Genomic DNA, 26,316 nt, shown 5'->3' with positions numbered 1-26,316 from the left:
GAGGAAACAGGGTTGTGAGGAGAACAGCAGGCATGCCCTCACCTGGAGGAGGTGGGGTGTTTGGCAGAGAGAAGCTATTTAGAAATTCTTGCTTTCAGGTCCCATGTTAGTTTGCTAGGGCTGTGTCCATCCAGGCTGCTCTCACAGGAGACCAGAGCCTGGGAAGTTTGAAATAACAGAAGTTTATCTCTCATAGTTTTGGAAGCTGGGAAAGTCTAAGATCAAGGTGTGGGCAGTTTGGTTTCTCCTTAGACCTCTCTACTTGGCTTCTGATGGCATTCTTCTTGCATGGTCCTCAATGGTCCTCCCTCTGTCCACGTGCACCCCTGTGTCTCTGTCCTTATGTTTTAGTCTCCTCTTCTAAGGACACCAGTCAGATTATATCTGGCCCACCCTAATGGCCTCATCTAACTCAAATACCTCTTTGAAGGTCCTGTCACCAAATTCTAAAGTACTAGGGGTTAAGACACCAGCATGTACATTTGTAGGGGAAATAATTCATTCTCAACTCACAATTCATGCTACTCAGCAAAGTAAAAAGATTTCAGCAGTTAGCAGTGTGTGTGTGTATGAGAGAGAGAGAGACATGTGGGGGCAGCTTTGAGCTCTGGATACAAGGAGCTGGTGTTCCACATTCACTAGCAGGGTCATTGTACGAGTTCTACCAAAGTTTGTGTGTAACTTGTGCTTAGTGCTGGGCTGATGAAAGAGCTCTGGAGATGAGTGGTGATGATGGTTACACAACAATGTAAATGTACTTAACGTTACAGAGCTGTATACTTAAAAGTGGTTAAAATGGTAGATTTCATATTCTGTGTATTTTGCCACACAAAGAATGCACAGTAGTACTGACTCTTTCAAAGTAAGAGAACAGTACAGCTGACACTTGGCATGGCCTCCAGCTCTCTGGTCTGACCCTCTTTCCCAGCCTCTCCTGATCATGGCTTGACGAATTTTCCCTTAGAGAAATGCCTTGTGTCTTGTCATGAGTTCAGTGATGGCTCTAGTGCTGTGACAGAGATTCCCCAACCTGCCCTTCTGGCATCATGAGTAGTTCAGCCTCCCTGTTCTCAATACCCCACCCTGAACTCACAAATGTCTGTCACTCTGTTCAAGAGATTCTACTGACTCTTATATTTGCATCACTGGGAGGGGAGAAGACAGAGTTCTGATTGTCAAGTGTCACTGCGCTCATCACAAAAGCTCTCCCAAGTTCTTTTCTGAACCCAGGATGTGTTTATAAAGCCCTCTCATCATTTTGGGTGTAATGACTTTGGATGTACACTTGATAGAAGCAAGCTTGTTAATTAAGACTGTCCTTTGCTAATCAGAACCACATTCTCTGAGGAAACTTAGGGCAGGGAGCATGAATGCAATATTTAGGATATCACTTAGCAGCAACTGAGAATGTTCTCAATGAGTTAGAAAATTGGATGGAACATTATGCTATGAGAGATGGTGGTTGTGTTGAAGCTTAATAATGGGGAGTATTGTGTATTAAAAGTGAGTGAATCATATTTCTACTAGCCATTAACAGTTCTCTTCAGTCATGAATCTATATCCAAGGTTATTAAGGTCTGTAAGTTTTACACCTATATGTTGTTACACTTACTACACTGAGTGAGTTCTATCACCTACTTAAGGTGAGGGGCCTTAGGTGAACTGATGCAGTGACACCTGTGTCCAACCATGGATCGTGTCCTGGTCCAGCCCTACTTCATCAGACCCCCCACCTCCTGCATCATCTGCTCTTCAGGTCTGTCCTGATCAGATTCTGACACTGCTGTCTACACAGCTCACCCTCCTGTTCCAGCCCTTCATAGATCCCCCCTGTCCCCCCACCCAATTCAGGATGCAGTTCCAGGTCCTCAAACAGAGAACAGGCTTCTTTGCCGTCTGCCCCATCAACCTTTCTAGTTCATCCCCACACCCAATCAGTATCCGGCTGTGCTGGATTTATGGGGGGGGGCCCTTTCTCCTGTCTGTCTGTACATACTGGTCCCTCTGTCCCAGAGCCAGGGAGCAGTGCGCCAGGGCACAGAAGGAAGGTCGAAGATGGGTCCTGCCATTCCCTCCTGCTCCTCCAGGGGGCCCCCCATGCCCTCTGTCTTCCCACAGCCCTCAGTGGGTGCACTTTATTTATGAGTACCCCCCACCCCACCCCCCATGACCCTAAGCAGTGAATGCAGGAAGGCGCCTCAGCCCAGCATGTTCTGTCCCAGGACCCCAGCACCTGCTGTGTCTTCTTCCAGGACTTTCCCCCAGATAGTCTCAGGGCTCCCATGTCACCCTATCTAAGACAGCAGCACCCCCTTGCTTTTCCCTGAGAGCACACATCACAGCCCAATAGCTCATTTTTCTACACTAGTTCAGTGTATTCCCCTCTCCATTGTGCAGAGTGTTCTCTACTTTCTTGACCTGTGGGTGTATCCTCAGCACTTGGGATAGCACCTCTGCCTAACCAAAGTCTGCCAGTCGAATCAATGAAGGTGGGACTCTGTATTACTTATATCCCTTCTACAATAACCTACCATGTCCCCTCTTAACACAGCATTTATATAGGCTTATTTTGATATAGGGAATTATATGGTTAACAGCTCTTATCTAGAAATAATGTGTAAACAGCTCATTGCTGAAGCAATTATTTTTTATGCCATGACTTGGAAAACTTTATTCTTAAAAACTTGGAAAATAAAGTAGTTTTATAGAGATTTGGATAAAACTTATTATTTGGGAAAAAATTCAAAATCATCAACTGATCACTTCATTGTAATTATATTACCTCATCTATGATGGAATGTTAGGAAGAAAACATTTTAAAACTTTTCGATTGGTCCATCTTGGATAAAGCAGCCCATCATATTTGGTTAATGTCTGCCTTTGGGGACTATTGACAGGTATTTTGAACTAAGGAAAAACAATTCCATTAATTCCAAAGAATATTCCCGAGAATGTTCAAATTACTGTACAGTTGCACTCATTCCATAAGCTAGCAAGGTAATGCTCAAAATCTTCCAAGCTAGGCTTCAGCAGTGTGTGAACTGAGAACTTTCAGATGTACAAGCTGGGTTTAGAAAAGGCAGAGGAACCAGAGATCAAATTGCCATCATTCACTGAATCAGAGAGAAAACAAGGAAATCTAAAAAAAAAACCCACTTCTGCTTCATTGACTATGCTAAAGCCTTTAACTGTGAGGATCACAACAAACTGTGGAAAATTCTTCAAGAGATGGCAATACCAGACTACTTTACCTGTCTCCTGAGAAACCTGTATGTGGATCAAGAAGCAACAATTAGAACTGGACATGGAACAACTGACTGGTTCAAATTAGGAAAGGAGTATGTCAAGGCTGTATATTGTCACCCTGCTAATTTTACTTTTATGCAGAGTACATCATGCAAAATTCTGGGCTGGGTGAATTACAAGCTGGAATCAAGATTGCTGGGAGAAATATGAACAAGCTCAGATTTGCAGATAATGCTACTCTTAACGGCAGAAAGTGAAGCAGAACTAAAGAACCTCTTGATGAGGGTGAAAGTGTGTACACATGTATTCTCGGTCATGTCTGACTCTGCAACCCCATGGACTGCAGCCTGCCAATCTTCTTTGTCCAAGGAGTTTTCCAGGCAAGAATACTGGAGTGGGTTCTCATTTCTTTCTACAGGGGATATTCCCAACCCAGGGATTGAACCCATGTCTCCTGTATTGGCAGGCAAATTCTTTATCACTGTGCCACCTGAGGATGAAAGAAGAGAGTGAAAAAGCTGGCTTGAAGCTCAATGTTAAAAAAAAACAAACCTAAGATTATGACATCCAGTCCCACCACTCATGCCAAATAGAAGGAGAAAATGTAAAAACAGTGACATTTTATTTTTCTGGGCTCCAAAATCACTGTGGACAGTGACTGCAGCCATGAAATTAAAAGACACTTGCTCTTTGGAAGGAAAACTATGACAAACCTAGACAATGTATTAAAAAGCAAAGACATCACTTTATGGACAAAAGTCTGTATTGTCATAGCTATGGTTTTTTCCAGGAGTCATATACGGATGTGAGAGTTGGTTCACAAAGAAGGCTGAGTGCCAAAGAATTGATGCTTTCAAATTGTGGTCATGGAGAAGACTCTTGAGAGTCCCTTGGACTTCAAAAAGATCAAACAAGTCAGTTCTAAAGGAAATCAGTCATGAATATTCATTGGAAGATCAGATGTGGAAGCTGAAGCTCCAATCCTTTGGCTACCTGATGTGAAGAGCCAACTCATTGGAAAAGACCCTGACACTGGGAAAGATTGAAGGAAAAAGGAGAAGGGGGCAGCAGAGGATGAGATGGTTAGATAGCATCATTGACTCAATGGACATGAATTTGAGCAAACTGTGGAGACAGTGGAGGATGGGGAAGCCTGGTGTGCTGCAGTCCATGGGGTCACAGAAAGCTGGACATGACCTATGGACTGATTGACACAATTCCATGCAAAACTTTAGTACTAATTGGAGGAGGGGTTACTCAGTCAAGAAACTTAGGTACAAAAGCTGAACTAAGACATGTCAAAAGGCAAATATAAATCTGTTTGGAATTAATGAAACGATGGTGCATGTGTCTGCATCCCAGGGTCTTCTTTCTGATCACAGACCCTGTGTCCAGAGGGTCCCCTCAGAGTTTTTCTATTCTGAGTCCAAAGCATATGACCACTTGTGGTTAGGGTGGAGTGGGGAAGGGAGCTGACATTTACTGAGCAGACTGGTGGTTAGACTTCTCAGAACACGTGATTGCCATTGATGCTGAGGTGAAGAAACTGAGGTTTAGTGGCTCGTCTGATGGAACTGAGCTGCAGTCTACTGCCTCCAAGTTCTCCATCTGACTCACTCAGCAGGCTGAGCTCTGGCCCATGTTCCTGAGATTTGCTCTGTAAGGGTGCAGGACACTCAGAGTACCTGCCTGAAGCCCTGCCCATGCTCACTGGGGCCTCAGACCTGGCTACTCAATTCTCTGAAGGGGTTGTGGACCCTGTAGGAAGAGACTGGGACTGAGTTCCCTGGGGTCTGCATTTAAAATGTAGGGGCAGTTTGAAGGGGTTGCTGTGACAAAAAAACACTTAAGTTTGGATAGTTTGGGGGGGAGTCTTGGCTAAGAGAATTGTGTGTCTTGAACTGTTGGATAATTTCCTCTGATTTGGGCCATTTGGACTCTCATTTTTCATTTTCATATTCAGGAAGTTTGCAGCTCAAATGAAAAGTTTAATTCCTGGTTGGGATGGAATATTGCAGAGATGTATGGAGGTCACACTAGCATTCATTTTCTATCTAATGCTATTTGGGAAGAAGTGTCTAGAAAATGTACTCTGGCAAAGGTTATCAAGAGTCTATTAATTTTTTGTTGTTACTATGTACCTTATAAATCATAAACAATCACTTAGAAAACTGCCTGAGAAAAATGTACAGAGTTTTAAATGACATAGATTCCTCTTCTCCCATTCCTATATAGTGATGAAATAGTGTTTTAGTTCAGTCAGGTTTTGGAATTTCAGTTTTGGTCAGTTGTTTATCATCATGAAACATGTAAAAAATTGATGAGTTTTTTGAGGAAAAAAAAACCTAGCTGTTGATACCTCCTTCACTGGACTGGTTTTTAGAATTTTTTAGCAGAGCTGGATTCATGTTTGCTGCTGATGAATTTGAGGACCTAGTCAGATTTATTGATTTATATTGGTACTTAGCTTGTATTGGCCAATCTGATCACAGGACCACAGCCTTGTCTAACTCAATGAAACTAAGCCATACCATGTGGGGCCACCCAAGACAGTTGGGTCATGGTGGTGAGGACTGACAGATGAGGTCTACTGGAGAAGGGAATGGCAAACCACTTCAGTATTCTTGCCTTGAGAGCCCATGAACAGTATGAAAAGGCAAAATGATAGGATACTGAAAGAGGAACTCCCCAGGTCGGTAGGTGCCCAATATGCTACTGGAGATCAGTGGAGAAATAACTCCAGAAAGAATGAAGGGATGGCACCAAAGCAAAAACAATATCCAGTTGTGGGTGGGACTAGTGATAGAAGCAAGGTCCGATGCTGTAAAGAGCAATGTTGCATAGGAATCTGGAATGTTAGGTCCATGAATCAAGGAAAATTGGAAGTGGTCAAACAGGAGATGGCAAGAGTGAATGTCAACATTCTAGGAATCAGCGAACTAAAATGGACTGGAATAGGTGACTTTAATTCAGATGACCATTATATCTACTACTGTGGGCAGGAATCCCATAGAAGAAATGGAGTAGCCATCATAGTCAACAAAAGAGTTTGAAATGCAGTACTTGGATGCAATCTCAAAAATGACAGAATGATCTCTGTTTGTTTCCAAGGCAAACCATTCAATATCATGGTAATCCAAGCCTATGCCCCAATGCTCCTATGCCCCAGTTTCTTCAGTAAGGCTGAAGAAACTGAAGTTGAATGGTTCTATTAAGACCTACAAGACCTTTTAGAACATCCAAAAAAGACGTCCTTTTCATTATAGGGGACTGGAATGCAAAAGTAGGAAGTCAAGAAATACCTGGAGTAACAGGCAAATTTGGCCTTGGAGTACAGAATGAAGCAGGGCAAAGACTAATAGAGTTTTGCCAAGAGAACGCACTGGTCATAGCAAACACCCTCTTCCAACAACGCAAGAGAAGACTCTACACATGGACATCACCAGATGGTCAACACCGAAATCAGATTGATTATATTCTTTGCAGCCAAAGATGGAGAAGCTCTATACAGTCAGCAAAAACAAGACCGGGAGCTGACTGTGGCTCAGATCATGAACTCCTTACTGCCAAATTCAGACTTAAACTGAAGAAAATAGGGATAACCACTAGACCATTCAGGTATGACCTAAATCAAATCCCTTATGACTATGCAGCGGAAAAGAGAAATAGATTTAAGGGACTAGATCTGATAGACAGAGTGCCTGATGAACTATGGACAGAGATTCGTGACATTGTACAGGAGACAGGATTCAAGACCATCCATCCCCATGGAAAAGAAGTGCAAAAAGGCAAAATGGTTGTCTGAGGAGGCCTTACAAATAGTTGTGAAATGAAGAGAAGCTAAAAGCAAAGGAGAAAAGGAAAGATATTCCCATTTGAATGCAGAGTTCCAAAGAATAGCCAGGAGAGATAAGAAAGTCTTCCTCAGTAATCAGTGCCAAGAAATAGAGGAAAACAACAGAATGGGAAAGACTAGAGATCTCTTCAAGAAAATTAGAGATACCAAGGGAACATTTCATGCAAAAGTGGGCTCAATAAAGGACAGAAACGGTATGGACCTAACAGAAGCAGAAGATATTAAGAAGAGATGGCAAGAATACCCAGAAGAGCTGTACAAAAAAGATCTTCATGACCCAGATAATCACAATGGTGTGATCATTCACCTAGAGCCAGACATCCTGGAACGTGAAGTCAAGTAGACCTTAGAAAGCATCACTATGAACAAAGCTAGTGGAGGTGATGGAATCCCAGCTGAGCTACTTCAAATCCTGAAAGATGATGCTGTGAAAGTGCTGCACTCAATATGCCAGCAAATTTGGAAAACTCAGCAGTGGTCACAGGGCTGGAAAAGGCCCATTTTCATTCCAATCCCTAAAAAGGCAGTCCGAAAGAATGCTCAAACTACTGCACAATTGCACTCATCTCACACACCAGTAAAGTAATGCTCAAAATTCTCTAAGCCAGGCTTCAGCAATACGTGAACTGAGAACTTGCAGATGTTCAAGCTGGTTTTAGAAAAACCAGAGGAACCAGAGATCAAATTGCCAATATCCGCTGGATCATCAAAAAAGCAAGAGAGTTCCAGAAAAACATCCATTTCTGCTTTATTGACTATGCCAAAGCCTTTGACTGTGTGGATACAACAAACTGTGGAAAATTCTGAAAGAGATGGGAATACCAGACCACCTGACCCGCCTCTTGAGAAACCTATATGCAGGTCAGGAAACAACAGTTAGAACTGGACATGGAACAACAGCCTGCTTCCAAATAGGAAAAGGAGTACATCAAGGCTGTATATTGTCACCCTGCTTATTTAACTTACATGCAGAGTACATCATGAGAAACGCTGGGCTGGAAGAAGCACAAGCTGGAATCAAGATTGCTGGGAGAAATATCAATCACCTCAGATATGCAGATGACACCACCCTTATGGCAGAAAGTGAAGAGGAACTAAAAAGCCTCTTGAAGAAAGTGAAAGAGGAGAGTGGAAAAGTTGGTTTAAAGCTTAACATTCAAAAAACTAAAATCATGGCATCTGGTCCCATCACCTCATGGGAAATAGATGGGCAGACAGTGGAAACAGTGTCAGACTTTATTTTTTGGGGCTCCAAAATCACTGCGGATGGTGATTGCAGCCATGAAATTAAAAGATGCTTACTCCTTGGAATAAAAGTTATGACCAACCTAGATAGCATATTAAAAAGCAGAGACATTACTTTGTCAACAAAGGTCCGTCTGTTCAAGGCTATGGTTTTTCCAGTGGTCATGTATGGATGTGAGAGTTGGACTGTGAAGAAAGCTGAGCACCGAAAAGTTGATGCTTTTGAACTATGGTGTTGTAGAAGACTCTTGAGAGTCCCTTGGACTGCAAAGAGATCAAACCAGTCCATCCTAAAGGAGATCAGTCCTGGGTGTTCATTGGAAGAACTGATGCTGAAGCTGAAACTCCAATACTTTGGCCACGTCGTGCGAAGAGTTGACTCGTTGGAAAAGACCCTGATGCTCGGAGGCATTGGGGGCAGGAGGAGAAGGGGACGACAGAGGGTGAGATGGCTGGATGGCATCACTGACTCAATGGGCATGAGTTTGAGTAAACTCCGGGAGTTGGTGATGGACAGGGAAGCCTGGTGCACTGCGAGACATGGGGTCGCAAAGAGTCGGACACGACTGAGTGACTGAACTGAACTGAACTAGTTTGTATTATTTATTTGGTGTTTAAACCATGGATCTTCAACTCCTGTGTTGTGTTTGTCTCATTATGTTTTCAAAATATGTGTTTTCAATTGGAAGCACCCCCATTCATGTTTTTACACACTGTACCTTTTACATTTGTAGGTGTATTCACCAAGTCTTGCATGAGAAGATCACAATCTTAGTGACTCATCAGTGGCAGTACCTAAAAGATGCAAGTCAGATTCTGCTATTGGAAAAGGTAAGTAATTTCTAGAAGTCTGTGGAACTTGCTGACTCTCAGGTGTGTTGAAAGCCAGGCCTCCCAACAGGTCACTCTCCTTGGATTAATGGTAAGTGCCCTCTTTTCCCTCAGCTGTACACTCCCTTCTTCTCAGAGCTGGTGGTATTCTTACATTTGAGGACAAATCCAAAGGCCTGTAGAAATATCAATATTACACTCTAAGCCACATAAAGCCTAAAGTGTGTAGAAGTGCAAGGCTACTGAATCATCACTGTTCTAGTGAAATTGTTAAGGATAATGATGCAATGTTATTTAGAACATTTTGTTTTCCTTTTCCAGGATTTAAGTCAAATTGTATTATTTGGAAATTAGAGATACTAAGACCTGTTTGTATCCACATGATTGTCATGCACAGTTTGCCTGAAGAGCATCTTCCATTAGTACAGGAAGCAAGGTTGGGTAGCCAAGCACCTGGGTCAGAGACACCCACTCTGCTGGTGTCCCCAGTTGCTGGTCTCCCTGCCCAGGTCTCTATGTTCCCAATACATGTGGGAGACTGTGCAGCAGGACAAGGCCCTGCCTACACTGGGCTCCTGTTCTTATGGGGACAGATATAACAAAGAAGGTGACATCCTGGCTGTTTCCCTGAGGAGCTGGTGCCTCACGGGGTCTGAGCGACATGAAGGTGGGGACTGTGCTGTCACCTGGGAGAGGGAATCTGAGGCAGGGGGTCTTAAGGAAGGAGCTGACCTGGCAGGTTGGAGGAACAGCAGGAAGACCAGGTGTCTGAGGAGAGTGAGCGGGCGGACGTGGAGGGAGCTGGTCTCTGAGCAGTGGGCAGTGAGCCCAGAAATGGGATGGAAGCCTTGGATGGTCCAGAGTAGAGGAGGATGTGGTCTTATGTGGGATTTAAAAGATTCCTCTAACGGTCACCGGAGAGGTGACAGCAGAAACAGTTAGAAGTCTTAGTAAAGCTGAGGAGACAGAAGTGTGGACTCAGGCTAGAGTATCAGTTTCTAGAGCTGCTATAACAAAGTACTGCAAACTGGGTGACTTAAAACAACAGGAATTTATTTTATTTTATTGAAATATAGTTGATTTACAATATTTTATTAATTTCTGCTATACAGTGAAGTGATTCAGTTATACATATACATATATCTATTTTTAAATATTCTTTTCCATTATGGTTTATTATAAGATACTGAATATAATTCTTTGTGTGCTACACAGTAGGACCTTGTTGTTTATCCATTCCATATATAATGCTTACATCTGCTAATGCAAAACCTCTCACTAGAAGTCTCCCCAGCTCCCTCCCTGTTGGGAACTACAGGTCTGTTCTCTATGTCCTTAAAACAACATAAATTTATTGTCTCCCTGCTCTGGAGGCTACAAGTCCCCAGTCCAGGTGCTGGAAGGGTTATGCTCTCCCTGAAGGCTGCAGGGGAGAATCCATCCTTCCTGCCACTGGTGTGCACCTGCCTTCCTTGTGTTCCCTGGCTTCCAGCTCAGTATTGTGGTCTCTGCTTCTGATACCACGTGGCCATTATCCCTTGTTTGTCTGAGTCCCTTCTGTTCTCATAAGGACATCAGTCATATTGGATTTAGGGTCACCCTGCTCCAATGTGGCCTCATCTTAGCTTGATTGCATCTGCAAAGACCCTGCTTCCAAATAAGGTCAGTTCACAAGTATCATGTTTAGGGCTTGAACACACCTTTTTAAGGGGCTAGCATTCAGTGCACAACACCACACATGATTGGGAGTGGGTTGGAGATTAGGGAGAATTTTTCAGACTTGGTAATTGCTTGATATTTTACCCCTTGGTTTGTCTGTGTCTGTGCCTCAGCATCTCTGTTGTTAACCCTTGTCTCTTTCAACAGACCTGTGGCCAAATCTCTCACTTATCAAATGAATTTCTGCTCTAAGAAAGATTATTAAAATACAGCATCTCTACCTCTTGAAGCAATGCCATGTGTAGACTGTTCTCCACCCCTCCAGGAATGTGAAGCTCAGATTTCTTAAGCTTGAGACCAGTTACCCTCATGTGCAGAGCAGATGATGTGCTGTGCTTATTCACTCAGTCATGTCCAACTCTTTGTGACCCCAGACTCCTCTGTCCATGGGGATTCTCCAGGCAAGAATACTGGAATGGGTTGCCATTCCCTCCTCCAGGGGATCTTCCCATCCTAGGGATCGAACCCAGGTCTTTTGCATTGCAGGCAAATTCTTCACCATCTGTGCCACCAGAGAAGTCCAAGAATACCGGCGTGGGTAGCCCATCCCTTCTCCAGGGGGTACTCCCAACCCAGGGGTTGAACCAGGGTCTCCTGCATTGCAGGCAGATTCTTTATCTGCTGAGGTACCAGGGAAGCCCCCAGAGCAGGTGATACTAGTATGTAAAACCCTGCATTGGCAGTACTGAGTACAGAATAGTGAGAGGCACAATAACATATTTAGCCAGTCCCTAGATGTTTTGGGGCCCCCTTATTGCTTCTTTTGAGAATACATCCTCGATTTTAGAACAACAATTTGTCCACTAGAGAGCACCCCTGGATGAGTTGGGGTCCATCCTATTTGTTTGATCCCTCTCTCACATCAGAGGAGGGATGGCTGCCCCCTTGTCCCCTTGGAATTGTCAGGGCTTGGCTGCTAAGTAAAATTGCTGTCTTTGTACCACTAGTAATTTCCTTGTGCAGCTTACAGATGCTAAGTAGAAAGTAGTAATTTCATTAAATAAAGTGTATGCATTTTGTCTCTCAAGTGGCACAAGACACAATATATCTTGAATAAAATTCTAATTCTTCAGTATCAGATGGTTCCCAAAGGTTTCATAGTGTTTCTTCCAGGGGACCACCTCAGGGGATAGGATGAGAGGGGTCAAAGTTAGGGCCCTAGGGCACTATCTTCTACTTGATCTGCCTTAACAAGAAGCCCTCTTTTGATTGGTTTTGCATCCTGAAATTTTGGCCTCATATTTTGTTTGCCACTGAGCAAATTAGCTGTGTCTTGTTTCATGGGGTTAGAAAATAGCGAAAGCATCTGCATATGAGAGTTCCAAAGAATAGCAAGGAGAGATAAGAAAGCCTTCCTCAGTGATCAGTGCAAAGAAACAGAGGAAAACAATGGGGAAGACTAGGGATCTCTTCAAGAAAATTAGAGATACCAAGGGAACATTTCATGCAGAGATGGGCACAATACAAGACAGAAATGGCATGTACCTAACAGAAGCAGAAGATATTAAGAAGAGGTGGCAAGAGTACACAGAAGAACTGTAGAAAAATGATCTTAATAACTCAGATAACCACGATGGTATGATCACTCACCTAAAGCCAGACAGCGAGGAGTGTGAGGTCAAGTGGGTCTTAGAAAGCCTCATGATGAACAAAGCTAGTGGCGGTGATGGGATTCCAGGTGAGCACTTTTAAATCCTAAAAGGTGGTGCTGTGAAAGTGCTGCACTCAATATGCCAGCAAATTTGTAAAGCTCAGCAGTGGCCACAAGACTGGAAAGGGTCAGTTATCATTCCAATCCAAAGAAAGGCAATGCAAAGAATATTCAAACTACCACACAATTGCACTTATCTCACACTCTAGCAAAGTAATGCTCCAATTCTCTAAGCTAGGCTTCAACAGTACATGAACTGAGAATTTTCAGATGTTCATGCTGTGTTTAGAAAAGGCAGAAGAACCAGAGATCAAATTGCCAACATCCGTTGGATCATAGAAAAAGCAAGAGAGTTCCAGAAAAACATTTACTTCTGCTTTATTGACTATGCTAAAGCCTTTGTCTGTGTAGATCACAACAAACTGTGGAAAATTCTTCAGGAGGTGGAAATACCAGATCACCTGACCTGCCTCCTGAGAAATCTGTATGCAGATCAAGAAGAAACAGTTAGAACCGGACATGGAACAGCAGACTGGTTCCAAATGAGGAATGGAATACGTCAAGACTTTATATTGTCACCTTATATATTTAACTTCTCTGCAGAGTACATCATGTGAAATACTAGGCTGGGTGAAGCACAAGCTGGAATCAAGATTGCCAGCAGATTTATCAATAACTTCAGATATGCAGATAACACCACCCATATGGCAGAAAACAAAGAAGAATTAAAGAGTCAGTCTCTTGATGAAAGTGAAAGAGGAGAGTGAAAAAGCTGGCTTAAAACTCAACTTTCAAAAAATGAAGATCATGGCCTCCAGTCCCATCACTTTATGGCAAATAGATGGGGAAACAAATGAAACAGAGACAGACTTTATTTATTTATTTATTTGGCTCCAAAATCACTGCAGATGGTGATTGCAGCCATGAAATTAAAAGACGCTTGCTCTTTGGAAGAAAAGCTATGACCAACCTAGATAGCGTTTGAAAAAGCAGAGGCATTACTTTGCCAACAAACGTTCATCTAGTCAAAGCTATGGTTTTTCTAGTAGTCATGTATGGTTGTGAGAGTTGGACTATAAAGAAAGCCGAGCACCAAAGAATTGATGCTTTTGAACTGTGGTGTTAGAGAAGATTCTTGAGAGTCCCTTGAACTACAAGGAGATCCAACCAGTCAATCCTCAAGGAAATAAGTCCTCAATGTTCATTGGAAGGAATGATGCTGAAGCTGAAACTCTGATACTTCAGCCTCCTGATATGAAGAACTGACTCATTGGAAAGGCCCTGATTCTGGTAAAGATTGAAAGTGGGAAGAGAAGGTGACGACAGAGGATGTGATGGTTGGATGGCATCACTGACTCAATGGACATGCGTTTGGGTAATCTCTGGGAGTTGGTGATGGACAGGGAGGCCTGGAGTGCTGCAGTCCATGGGATTGCAGAGAGTCAGACACTACATGAGCGACTGAACTGAATTGAACTGGAGGGAGGGAAACTGAAGTAAAAAAATCATGTATTTTTAAAGAACTTGATTAGATTGGCAGTTTAAGCTTAAGCAGTTGCCTGATCTGAGGAGGCCTGGTTATCTGCTTGTGATTGGCTGTTTTTAAGTTCTCCTCTCAAATTTGAGCTCACTGATTCTGGGTTAGGTTTTGGTTTGCTGCCAAGGCTTTAGAACTACTCCAGTGTCATGGCCTTCTTGTTTAATGACTTGAATGGAAAGAATATTGAATTTGCAGTTAGGAACTTTCTGAGTTTGTGGGGAAGTTTTAAAGACAATGAAGACACACTAGTGGATTCTCTGTCCAGAGCTACTTCTTACAGGTGTTGTCCCAGCTGAACACATGCTACTGTGACAGTGACATGGTCAGCAGAGATTTGATGAGTGACTCTTACCTATGCAGATGTGCTTGTGTCCACCTCTGTGTCAGCCTTGTTTGTTTCCTGGAATATCTTCTCCAATGACTGTTCTTAAAAATTCTGTTTGTCACATGTAGTTTATCTGAATTGTCTTGAAAAACTCTACTGATACTTCCACTGACGTCTATAGTTTTTGCTTCTCTAAGGGCATCACAGAAAACTAGCCAATCTAATCAAACAGACCACAGTCTTGTCTAATTCAATGAAACTAAGCCATGCCGTGTGGGGCCACCCAAGATGGATGGGTCACCGTGGAGAGGTCTGACAGAATGTGGTCCGCTGGATAAGGGACTGGCAAGCCACTTCAGTATTCTTGCATTGAGAACCCCATGAACAGTATGAAAAGGCAAAATGATAGGATACTGAAAGAGGAACTCCACAGGTCGGTAGGTGCCCAATATGTTACTGGAGATCAGTGGAGAAATAGCTCCAGAAAGAATGAAGGGATGGCACCAAAGCAAAAACAATACCCAGTTGCAGATGTGATTGGTGATAGAAGCAAGATCCGATGCTGTAAAGAGCAATATTGCATAGGAACCTGGAATGTTAGGTCCATGAATCAAGGAAAATTGGAAGTGGTCAAACAGGAGATGGCAAGAGTGAATGTCAACATTCTAGGAATCAGTGAACTAAAATGGACTGGATTGGGTGAATTTAACTCAGATGACCATTATATCTACTACTGTGGGCAGGAACCCCATAGAAGAAATGGAGTAGCCATCATGGTCAAAAAGAGAGTCCGAAATGCAGTGCTTGGATGCAATCTCAAAAATGACAGAATGATCTCTGTTTGCTTCCAAGGCAAACCATTCAATATCATGGTAATCCAAGCCTATGCCCCAACCAGTAAGGCTGAAGAAGCTGAAGTGGAACGGTTCCATGAAGACCTACAAGACATTTTAGAACTAACACCCAAAAAAGATGTCCTTTTCATTATAGGGGACTGGAAAGCAAAAGTAGGAAGTCAAGAAACACCTGGAGTAACAGGCAAATTTGGCCTTGGAGTACAGAATGAAGCAGGGCAAAGACTAATAGAGTTTTGCCAAGAGAACGCACTGTCATAGCAAACACCCTCTTCCAACAACGGGAGAGAAGACTCTACACATGGACATCACCAGATGGTCAACACCGAAATCAGATTGATTATATTCTTTGCAGCCAAAGATGGAGAAGCTCTATACAGTCAGCAAAAACAAGACCGGGAGCTGACTGTGGCTCAGATCATGAACTCCTTACTGCCAAATTCAGACTTAAATCAGAGAAAGTAGGGAAAACCACTAGACCATTCAGGTATGACCTAAATCAAATCCCTTATGACTATAGAGTGGAAGTGAGAATTAGATTTAAGGGACTAGATCTGATAGACAGAGAGCCTGAAGAACTATGGATGAAGGTTCATGACATTGTATAGGAGACAGGGATCAAGACCATCCCCATGGAAAAGAAATGCAAAAAGGCAAAATGGTTGTCTGAGGAGGCCTTACAAATAGCTGTGAAATGAAGAGAAGCTAAAAGCAAAGGAGAAAAGGAAAGATATTCCATTGAATGCAGAGTTCCAAAGAAGCCAGGAGAAGATAAAAAACCATTCCTCAGCAATCACTGCAAAGAAATAGAGGAAAACAACAGAATGGGAAAGACTAGAGATCTCTTCAAGAAAATTAGAGATACCAGAGGGGACATTAAATGCAAAAGATGGCTCAATAAAGCGACAGAAATGGTATGGACCTAACAGAAGCAGAGGATATAAGAGGAGTGCAGAACCCAGAAGAACTGTACAAAAAAGATTTCAAAAACTCAATAATCACAATATGTGATCACTCACCTATAGGCCGACATCCCTGGAATGTGAAGTCAGATGGGCCTTAGAAAGCATCACTATGAACAAAGCTAGTGGAGGTGATGGAATTCCAGTTGAGCTACTTCAAATCCTGAAAGATGATGCTGTGAAAGTGCTGCACTCAATATGTCAGCAAATTTGGAAAACTCAGCAGTGGCCACAGGACTGGAAAAGGTCAGTTTTCATCCCAATTCCAAAGAAAGGCAATGCCAAAGAATGCTCAAACCACCGCACAATTGCACTCATCTCACACACTAGTAAAGTATTGCTCAAAATTCTCCAAGCCAGGCTTTAGCAATACATGAACCGTGAACTTCCAGATGTTCAAGCTGGTTTTAGAAAAGACAGAGGAACCACAGATCAAATTGCAAACATCTGCTGGATCATCAAAAAAGCAAGAGAGTTCCAGAAAAACATCCATTTCTGCTTTATTGACTATGCCAAAGCCTTTGACTGTGTGGATCAGAATAAACTGTGGAAAATTCTGAAAGAGATGGGAATACTAGATCACCTGACCACCTCTTGAGAAACGTATATGCAGGTCAGGAAGCAACAATTAGAACTGGACTTGGAACAACAGACTGCTCCAAATAGGAAAAGGAGTATGCCAAGGTTGTATATTGTCACCCTCCTTATTTAACTTTTATGCAGAGTACATCATGAGAAGTGCTGGGCTGGAAGAAGCACAAGCTGGAATCAAGATTGCTGGGAGAAATGTCAATCACCTCACATATGGAGATGACACCACTCTTATGGCAGAAAGTGAAGAGGAACTAAAAAGCCTCTTGAAAGTGAAAGAGGAGAGTGAAAAAGTTGGCTTAAAACTCAACATTCAGGAAAGTAAGATCATGGCATCTGGTCCCATCACTTCATGGGAAATAGATGGTGCAACAGTGGAAGTAGTGTCAGACTTTAATTTTTTGGGATCCAAAATCACTGTAGATGGTGATTGCAGCCATGCAATTAAAAGGTGCTTACTCCTTGGAAGGAAAGTTGTGACCAACCTAGACAGCATATTAAAAAGCAGAGACTTTAGTTTGCTAACAAACTTCTGTCTAGTCAAGGGTATGGTTTTTCCAGTGGTCATGTATGAATGCAAGAGATGGAGTGTGAGGAAAGTTCAGCGCTGAAAAGTTGACGCTTTTGAACTGTGGTGTTGGAGAAGACTCTTGAGAGTCCCTTGGACTGCAAGGAGATCCAACCAGTCCATCCTGAAGGAGATCAGTCCTGGGTGTTCATTGGAAGAGCTGATGCCGAAGCTGAAACTCCAATACTTTGGCCATGTCACTGGAAGAGTTGACTCATTGGAAAAGACCCTGATGCTGGAAGGGATTGAGGGCAGGAGGAGAAGGGGCCGACAGAGGATGAGATGGCTGGATGGCATCACTGACTCGATGGATAATGAGTTTGAGTAAACTCCAGGAGTTTGTGATAGACAGGGAGGCTTGGTGTGCTACAGTTCATGGGTTCGCAAAGAGTTGGACCCGACTGAGCGACTGAACTGAACTGAACTGAATTGCCCACAGTAGTTATCTCAACGACCTCCATTTTTAACACATGAGCACACATTTCTTTCATATCTGCTAGCACCTTACACAATATTCGGTTTGGCAGAGAACAGAAGGCTTGTACTGTGTCTAGCTGAACTAGATTTGTGAACCATAGTTCCAGACCTAAGAAATATTTTCTTATAAAAGTTATAGTTTAATAACAGTTAACTTTTCTTGATTACTATATAAATTAGATTAGTATTATCTAATGCAAGTGCATTCCTCTCAAGTTTAAAATTTTTATTTTAGGGTGAAATGGTGCAAAAAGGGACTTATGCTGAGTTACTGAAATCTGGGGTAGATTTTGCTTCCCTTTTAAAGAAGGAGAATGAGGAGGCTGAACCATCTCCAGTACCTGAATCTCCCACTATGAGAACTCAGACCTCCTCCGAGTCTTCAGTTCAGTCTGAACAGTCTTCCACAGCCTTGTTGAAAGATGCAGCTACAGAAGATCAAGATGTGAGTTTCTCATTCTGCAACATCCTGGTCTGTCTGCTTTTGATGGCCGTTCAGTCTTCTCCTCTCATAACATCTTTGTATCAAAGTAAATAAGTTTCCAGGCCCTTAATCCACGGAATTGGTAGAATTAAATTGCTCTCTGATCAGGGTTCTCCTTTGGGTATAGGATGATGAATCTTATCAAGATCAGTAGTTGGTACACTGCTATGAATTCCTGGGTGTATGTTTATAATGGCTCCCAGCTTCCCTTTTACATCCAGAGGCATACTATGAAGACCCTCTCCTATCCAATCCTGCTGTGACCACATTAAATCAGCTATTTTTCCTACATATTAGAATGTTCTGGCACTGCAGATGACTGATTGTCATATTTTGCCTTGGTGTCATAAGGTTTGTGATAGACCAGAGATAACGTGTGTGAAGGACCTGACACACAGCAGACACTGATTAGTCCCTTACATTCCATACTCAGGAATCACCGAAATTCAGGAACCATATAGATTCAGATCATATTCTCTCCTCCTGATATCCAAACTCTCCTTACTCCAACTCATTGTGTGAACTCAGCTTACTGTATTTCACTAGTATTTTGAGGACCAGCTGTTTTATGTTTTCATCATTGAGTGACACAAATCATCTAGAGGGATACATTAACTATATATCATTTTGTGTGTTATTTTGGAACAAACTTTTGCATTAATATTTGAATTGGATATGTTTTGCATGTGCTGAAATTCATAATATCCTATTTTTATTATTTAGTCATATAATTTATTTTTTAATTGGAGTATAACTGCTTTACAATGTTGTGTTGTTTTCTGCTGTGCAATGAACTGAATCCACTCTATGTTTACATATATCCCCTCCTTCTTGGACTCCCTTTCCCACCTACACCCCTGTCCCAAACATCTAGATCATCACAGAGCACTGCTACTTTAAGCAAAGCCATGCAACAATGAATAACCTTGTGCAAATGATATTTCCTTATTTCTAATAGATTACTAGAAGTAGTATGGCTGGGTCCAAGAGTAAATGCATATATGGTTTGGCTAGATATTTCCATACTCTCTCCATAGGAGATGGACCATCTTGCACTCCTACCAGCATGTGAGGTGTGTCTGTTTTCACCACAGAACTGCAATTTAAGGCATTGTTGAACTCGTGTAGTTTTGTAGTTCATTATTTAAAATTTTGTCTTTCACTGCCATTTTTCCCTCCAAGACTGAGAATATACAGGATACACTATCTGAGGAGAGACGTTTAGAAGGAAAAGTTGGTTTTAAGACCTACAAGAATTACTTCAGAGCTGGTGCTCACTGGTCTGTCATCATTTTCCTTATTCTAGTAAGCATAGCAGCTCAGGTAAGTAAGGAAACTTATTTTGGTGTGTGCCCTTAGCTTGATATTCACATACTATTTATACTGTATCTATTTATTTAATTATTATTATGTTTATAAAGAGATTTATTTTAAAAAACTGGCTCACGAAGCTGTGGGATCTACCTGGGTGAATCTGAAAGCAGAAGAGCAGGCCTGCAGGCTGGAACTCAGGCAGGAGCTGCAGTCTTAAGGCAGAATTTCTTCCTCCTCCAGGAAGCTTCAGGTTGTGCTCTTATAGCCTTCGACTGACTGGATGGGGTCCACCACATTGTTGATGGTTATTTTTACTTAAGTTGACTAATTATAGATATGAACCACAATCCACATAAAATACCTTCACATTAATATCTAGAGGAGTGTTTGACTAAATGACCAGAGACTGGAATGGCCAAGGTGACATAGAAAACTGACTATCACAGTACCTGTCAAGTGTCTTTCTTCAAAACCCCAAACATTTACACTATTACTTTTTTTTCTTTTTTTGCATGTACTTGGATTTGCATTCAAATGTGCTATCTTTGGGTAGCAAAATAAGGAGGCTTATGGGTGTTGTGTGTTTGTGACAGATTCTAGAAAAAAAAGAAAAAAGAATGCCTTTTAGAGACATTAAATTATAACATGCCCTCCCCTGACCTCTCGTCATCTGGGATGTGGGGCTTGGCACAGACCTGAGTCGGAAGGACCGTCTCCCTGTTCTGGAGCCTTCCCATCCCCCATCCTGGTGAGCGGGGTGTGAGGGCTCAGTAATGTCAGTGTGTGAGTGACTGTGTTTCCTGCTTTAGGTCGCCTATATCCTGCAGGACTGGTGGATTTTAAACTGGTGAGTGATTCCTGCTCTGACCCAAAGTGCTGTAAAGTCTACACGAAGCCTCACTTTCCCACAGAGTCAGGGGGAGGGGTGGGGATTGTACAGCCTCCTCTTCTGACCCTCATGTAGTTTCCCTGAAGAAAAATCACAGTTCCTGCTGGACTGTGACTCTCCCATGGTCTCTCCCCATGTCTCACTTTCAGAAGCTTCCTCACAGACAGTTCTGAGAACTGAAAGTCATGATTCAAATGGTATCTCTATAAAGTAGAGAGACATAGGGTTCTTAGAGCTAGGAATCATTTTCTAGCATTAAATTCATCTCCTAAATCAAGATTAATTTTTTTCTGGTGTATATATATCTATATATTTATATTCTATATATAGCGTGATATTTTTTTCTTCCCTATTCCATAGGGCAAATGAACAGGATACTCTGAATATCATGGCACTTGAAAAAGGAAATATAACAGAGAAGCTTGATCTGAACTGGTACTTAGGAATTTTTTCAGGTAAAGCCGAATCATCTGGTCTATTATACTAGAGTCTGAGGTGCTTACAAGGAGCCTGCATGAGCAACTAGGGCTTCTAGGAGAAATTCAGAAATACCTCAACAAATAAGAGTCTGAGTTGCATTTACTCTATGAATTAATTGGAATAATTATTTTAAAAATCTACTAGAAGAAGGTGAATGAAGACTCTTAATTTGCTCTGTACTGGATTTTGGAAGTTAAACTAGAACTGAACATTCAGAAAATCAGCCACTGGAAACATGTGCTACTGTCTATTCTAATGGGTTGCTTTATCTAAATCTTATTATATGGATGGACAAGGGGATTTGAAATGGATCCCCACCCTGTGGTTTGAATTTTTCCAGTTCTGTCTGAATAAACCCTGTCCTTTATTGAACTTAGATGAATTCCTCTGGCAGCAAGGGCCCCCAAGCAAAAGCACTATTTCCCTGCAGGTATGCAAACTCCCCTTTGCCACACTGCTCATCTCTTGGGCTTCACCAGCTACTTAAGAGAGAAGCTAAGTAGGGAGAAATCCAGTGTCTGGGAATTAATTAGGATTCCTTCTCTTTCTTACCTTGAGATCACAATGTTCTTGCACCTCCAATTGTGTGATTAATTTAACATCTGGCTTGCCAGACTAATATTAATTAACATGGCTCTGTTTTCACAAAAGTGCCTAGAATATGTGTAGCATTTCATACTTTCAAAAGGAAATCCTCATCTAAAATTTTAATATATTTTTAAAAAGTAAAAATAAAATTTTAAAATATTTGCACAAAAAACACACATACTAACTTTTTGCAAAGATAGAGTGAATTATATCTTTGTAAGAACCCACTCATTGAAATTTGTATTTCTTTTGTTGATCACTTGCTAAGAAACCTAAATCCGTTAGCTGTTTACCTTCTGAATTGGTGGACTGTGGGGGCTTAAAAGAAGAAGGAAAAGATTCTGTTGTATATTCATTTAGGATAGTGGGCTAAGACAAATGCCTGTTGATAGAATTCAGGAATTCGAACAGCTTCCAGAGTTGGAATAACAGTGATGTGAAAAGCTGAAGGAGAAAAAATACTTGATGGAATATTTATAACAGAAGTGATTTCCAGTTTCCTTAGTATCATGGGTTCAAGAGATGTTTGGAGGCTATTTTAATTTTTATATGCATAGTAAATACTCATTTGTGTCATTAATAAAAAAGTTAAATAATTATGTTCATTTATAAATGCTTTTTGTTTCTATAAAACAGTGAGATTAGATGCTCTTTTAGGTTAATTATCTTGTGTTAAGATATAATTTGTATTTTCTTGCAATTCAAGTATTTAAGACATTTTCTACTTGTAACTTAGTATGGTATTTTCCTATTTTTTAAAGCTACTGAATATTTTGTACAATGAAATGAAATAATTTCTCCTGTTTCCTGTTAATTCACATGCTGGTACCAAAACATACCACAATTTCACATTATGGAAAATTTTGTAAATAGTGAGATTTGAAACGTGGAGAATGATTAACTACTTTTTATAATTAATTTTTCTTCTGAGTTTTTATTAGAACTTGCAAATTGAGTTTGGAAAGCCTAGAGTGAAATTGTAGTTTACACCTCATTTTTTCTTCACACATGGTTTCTGTTCAGTGAAAGGAAAATACTGATTTTCATATTCTTTTTAATAAATGTATCTTGTGAATGCATTAAACTCTTACAGAATCCATTCTATATATGTATCTAAACTTATTTATCTCACATTCTATATATAAAATTTATATGTAAATTCTTTTTATAGTGGAAAATACATAATATCTTTATAAACTACCTGCTGTACTTCAGTATCATTGAAGAAGAGGCAGAGATTTTATGTTATGAGTGACATTTCTTTATTTCAGGTTTAACTGTAACTAGTCTCCTTTTTGGTGTCACAAGATCTATGTTGGCATTGTACATCCTTGTTAATTCTTCACAAACTTTGCACAACAAAATGCTGAAGTCCATTTTGAGAGCTCCGGTATTGTTCTTTGATAGAAATCCAGCGGGTAAGTCAGATGCCAAGTTTCTCAGTAAATATATCTTAATACATTTAGTGCTTTGCCATGTTCTGGTATTTGAAAATGGAAGAGATGCTTGGAAGAAATCACTGTGCATGTTGATTCATTTTCTACAAAAATCTTCAGTGATATTTTTCTCTTACTAGAGAAAATTTGAATATAGACCCATATAAGCTTTTCATTTATGTGTGTGGGGGAAGATAAATGAATGTTCACTTAGCAGAATGATTTAGGAATCCATTTGTTGTGTGGCTTATGAAATACCATATATTTGGTTTAAAAATATATTTATTTTAAATAGAGGATAATTAATTTACAATATTGTGGTGGTCTTGCCATACATCAACATGAATCAGCCACAGGTGCACAATTGTCCCTTTATCCTGAATCCCCTCCCACCTCCGTCTCCAACCCATCCCTCAGGATTGTCCCAGAGTACCGGCTTTGAGTGCCCTGCTTCATTCATTGAACTTGCACTGGTCATCTAATTTACATATGGTAATATACATGTTTCAATTCTATTTTCTCAGATCATCCCACCCTTGCCTTCTCCCACATAGTCCAAGAGCCTGTTCTTTACATCTGTTTTCTCTTTTGCTGCCTTGCATATAGGATTGTCATCACCATCTTTCTAAATTCCATATATATGTGTTAATATTCTGTATTGGTGTTTCTCTTTCTGACTTACTTCACTCTGTATAGTAGACTCCAGTTTCATCTACCTTATTTGAACTGACTAAAAAGCACTTTTTTTAGAGCTGAGTAATATTCCATTGTGTATATGTATCATAACTTCCTTTCCATTTGTCTGTTGATGAACATCTAGGTTGCTTTCATGTACTAGGTATTGTAAACAGTACTCTAAAGAACATTGGGGTGCATGTGTCTCTTTCAATTCTGGCTTCCTCAGTGTGTTTGCCCAGCAGTGGTATTGCTGGGTCATATGGCAATTCTATTTCCAGTTTTTTAAGGAATCTCCACACCATTCTCCATAGTGGCTGTACTAGTTAGCATTCCTACCAACAATGTAAGAGGGAAACACCCTATATTTGATGTAAACATATTTAAATGTCCTTGACTAGTTGCTGAAACATGGACTCTTAAATAGCATTAAGTTAGGTTGTCCTATATGAAAAACCTTCTTACAAGTAATCTCCCTATAGGACACAGGCTGTATGTTTCTTTCTTTCATTGCCCTTTCATTCCTGGAATCACACAGCTCTGGCATGTTCTCCAACTATGAGGTTTTCCTAATAGGGTAATGACTTCCAATCACATATAAGAGGCTTTGTGTTACCTAACAGGTGAATCTTCAATAGTAAATTTCGAATATGAGTGTCCCTGGAGGTTTACCAGTGGTTGATGCCTCCACCTTGAGGCCTTTCACCTGTCTTTGGAAGGTATCCTCCTGACTTGGGTTTCTATGAAGAGTTAGTTCATCAGTTAATTGGACATGCTCACTCTGTCCAGTTAATTAGACTTGTGCTGAGGCCCATGGCAGCTTTGTTTTTGCAGGTGATGATTGACAGGACCTACTGAGGTAGGGAGATGGGCTGGAGGGAGGATGGAAATAGTATTGGACTGGCCATCAACTAGTCATGTGACCAAGCCCAAAGCAAGTGGATACTATTTGGGCAGTCAAATATCAAGGCATGATATTGTCATGATATAAGTATGGACTCTGGAGCCACCTTCCTAGGTTCAGTCCTGGTGCTAGTTCCTAATTGTGATAGCTGATTGTAGTTATGTTAATACTTATGTGTTAGTTTCTCTGTGTCTTAGTTTTCTTACCTGTAAAATAGAGATGCTGTTCATATCTACCATATCACAAACCATATCACATACCATACCATGGAAATTAAACAGATTAATACATTCAGAGGGCTTAGCACATGGTCAGTGCCTAATGAACCTTAGTGATGATGATGACATGGTGTCTGGGAACTTCGTCTTCTGTAAGATGGGAATAATGGCTGCCCTCCTTGTTTCATAAGACTTTTGTGAGAATTAAATAAGACTGTTTAGGGCAGTATCCTGTGCAGATTTATTCAGCACTTGTTTAGTTCAGGCACTGGATAAAACACAGGATAATAACCTGCAAAGGCCCACACAGATCTCGTCTTACTATGAAACTGTAGAGAGAAAGTGATTGGAGGAGTCTATGCTATTATGGCTGTGAAGTTATTCCACTTTGTCAGTTAATGCAAAAACTACAGTCATAAAGTTTGGAGCATTAAGTGGGACTGGATTTCTTTCATCACAGCTTCTGAGTGCTCATGACCTCAGTTAACCAGGCTCTTCATATTCAAGACCTGTAGGCTTCTCCACATGCTGATTCATTTATTTTTCAAGGATTTGGGACCAAGTTTAAATCTTTGAGGTTGCTCATCTTAAAGCAGCTGGAACACTCGTGTTTATCTTGCCTCCCTCTCCTTGTATCTCTCAGCAGGACTTCATTCCTTCAAGAAAATAGAAGCCCAAATAAGTACTGCAAAGATAGGCCTAGTTTGCCCAAAAGGTTTAGGGGCCAAAAATTATTTATTTGCTCTTTTAGAGATGGGTTAAGTTAAACTCCTTTTTATAGTTTATTTTCAAAAGTAGAATTTGTAATAAATTATTTGTGGTGGACTTTCTTTCTTGTATGTGATGGCATGAAGAGCAAACCACATATAGTGGTTCTTTGGAAGTTGCAGTTCATAGATCCAGACTATTCAAGCTTCCAAGTTCTGTTGTCTGTCAATCAAGGAACTGAAACTGTTAAACAACTAATACATTTCCCTGGGGGTTATTTATGCTTTAAAGAAGTTATGTGGGTTAAATATTTGATATCTGATAGTAGCTTTACTTCACAAGCTTAGGCCTTTATGAAGTAAAGAGGAGGAATTCATCCATTTTAAAACATCAGTAGACATTTAAAAACTATTATTGGACAGAGAGTTGGGATGTAGGTGAAGATGCTGTGACGTCCCAGTTCTACTGAAACATAGCTTTGGAAGAGCTGTGCCAGTCACTTTTCTTCTCTTGGCCTCAGATTTTAACATGTAAGAAATGGGGGGCCTTTTCACTCTATTGGTCATCTACTAGTTGTTATTTGTGGACCCAGGCATTAGAGAAAAAGTCCCTGTCTTCAAGGTGTTTGAAAATGTAAATAATTGCAGGCAATGGATTGATTTTTTTTTTAATGTCATGTCAATATTCTATGATTCTGTATAGAAAAGATACAGATCCCAAATTTAATACAGCTGTAGATTGGAGATCTCAATTCA

General features: G+C 41.0%; 1 protein-coding gene across 1 annotated transcript in view; it reads left to right on the top strand.

The window, feature by feature from the left end:
• The window catches only part of LOC122447588 (ATP-binding cassette sub-family C member 4-like), a 337,265-nt gene that overhangs the window by 181,352 nt on the left and 129,597 nt on the right, over positions 1 to 26,316 (top strand). The window contains exons 14-19 of the mRNA XM_043478283.1: positions 9,082 to 9,178; positions 18,101 to 18,310; positions 19,532 to 19,672; positions 20,473 to 20,510; positions 20,913 to 21,007; positions 22,892 to 23,038. Of these exons, the coding sequence (XP_043334218.1) occupies positions 9,082 to 9,178; positions 18,101 to 18,310; positions 19,532 to 19,672; positions 20,473 to 20,510; positions 20,913 to 21,007; positions 22,892 to 23,038 (728 nt within the window). The remainder of the gene's footprint in view (positions 1 to 9,081; positions 9,179 to 18,100; positions 18,311 to 19,531; positions 19,673 to 20,472; positions 20,511 to 20,912; positions 21,008 to 22,891; positions 23,039 to 26,316) is intronic.

Source organism: Cervus canadensis, chromosome 9 (genome assembly GCF_019320065.1).
Source record: "Cervus canadensis isolate Bull #8, Minnesota chromosome 9, ASM1932006v1, whole genome shotgun sequence".
In the NCBI taxonomy this organism is placed as follows: Eukaryota; Metazoa; Chordata; class Mammalia; order Artiodactyla; family Cervidae; genus Cervus; species Cervus canadensis.
The sequence above is the reverse complement of the archived record's forward strand: the minus strand, read 5'-3'. Positions and strand labels throughout refer to the sequence as shown.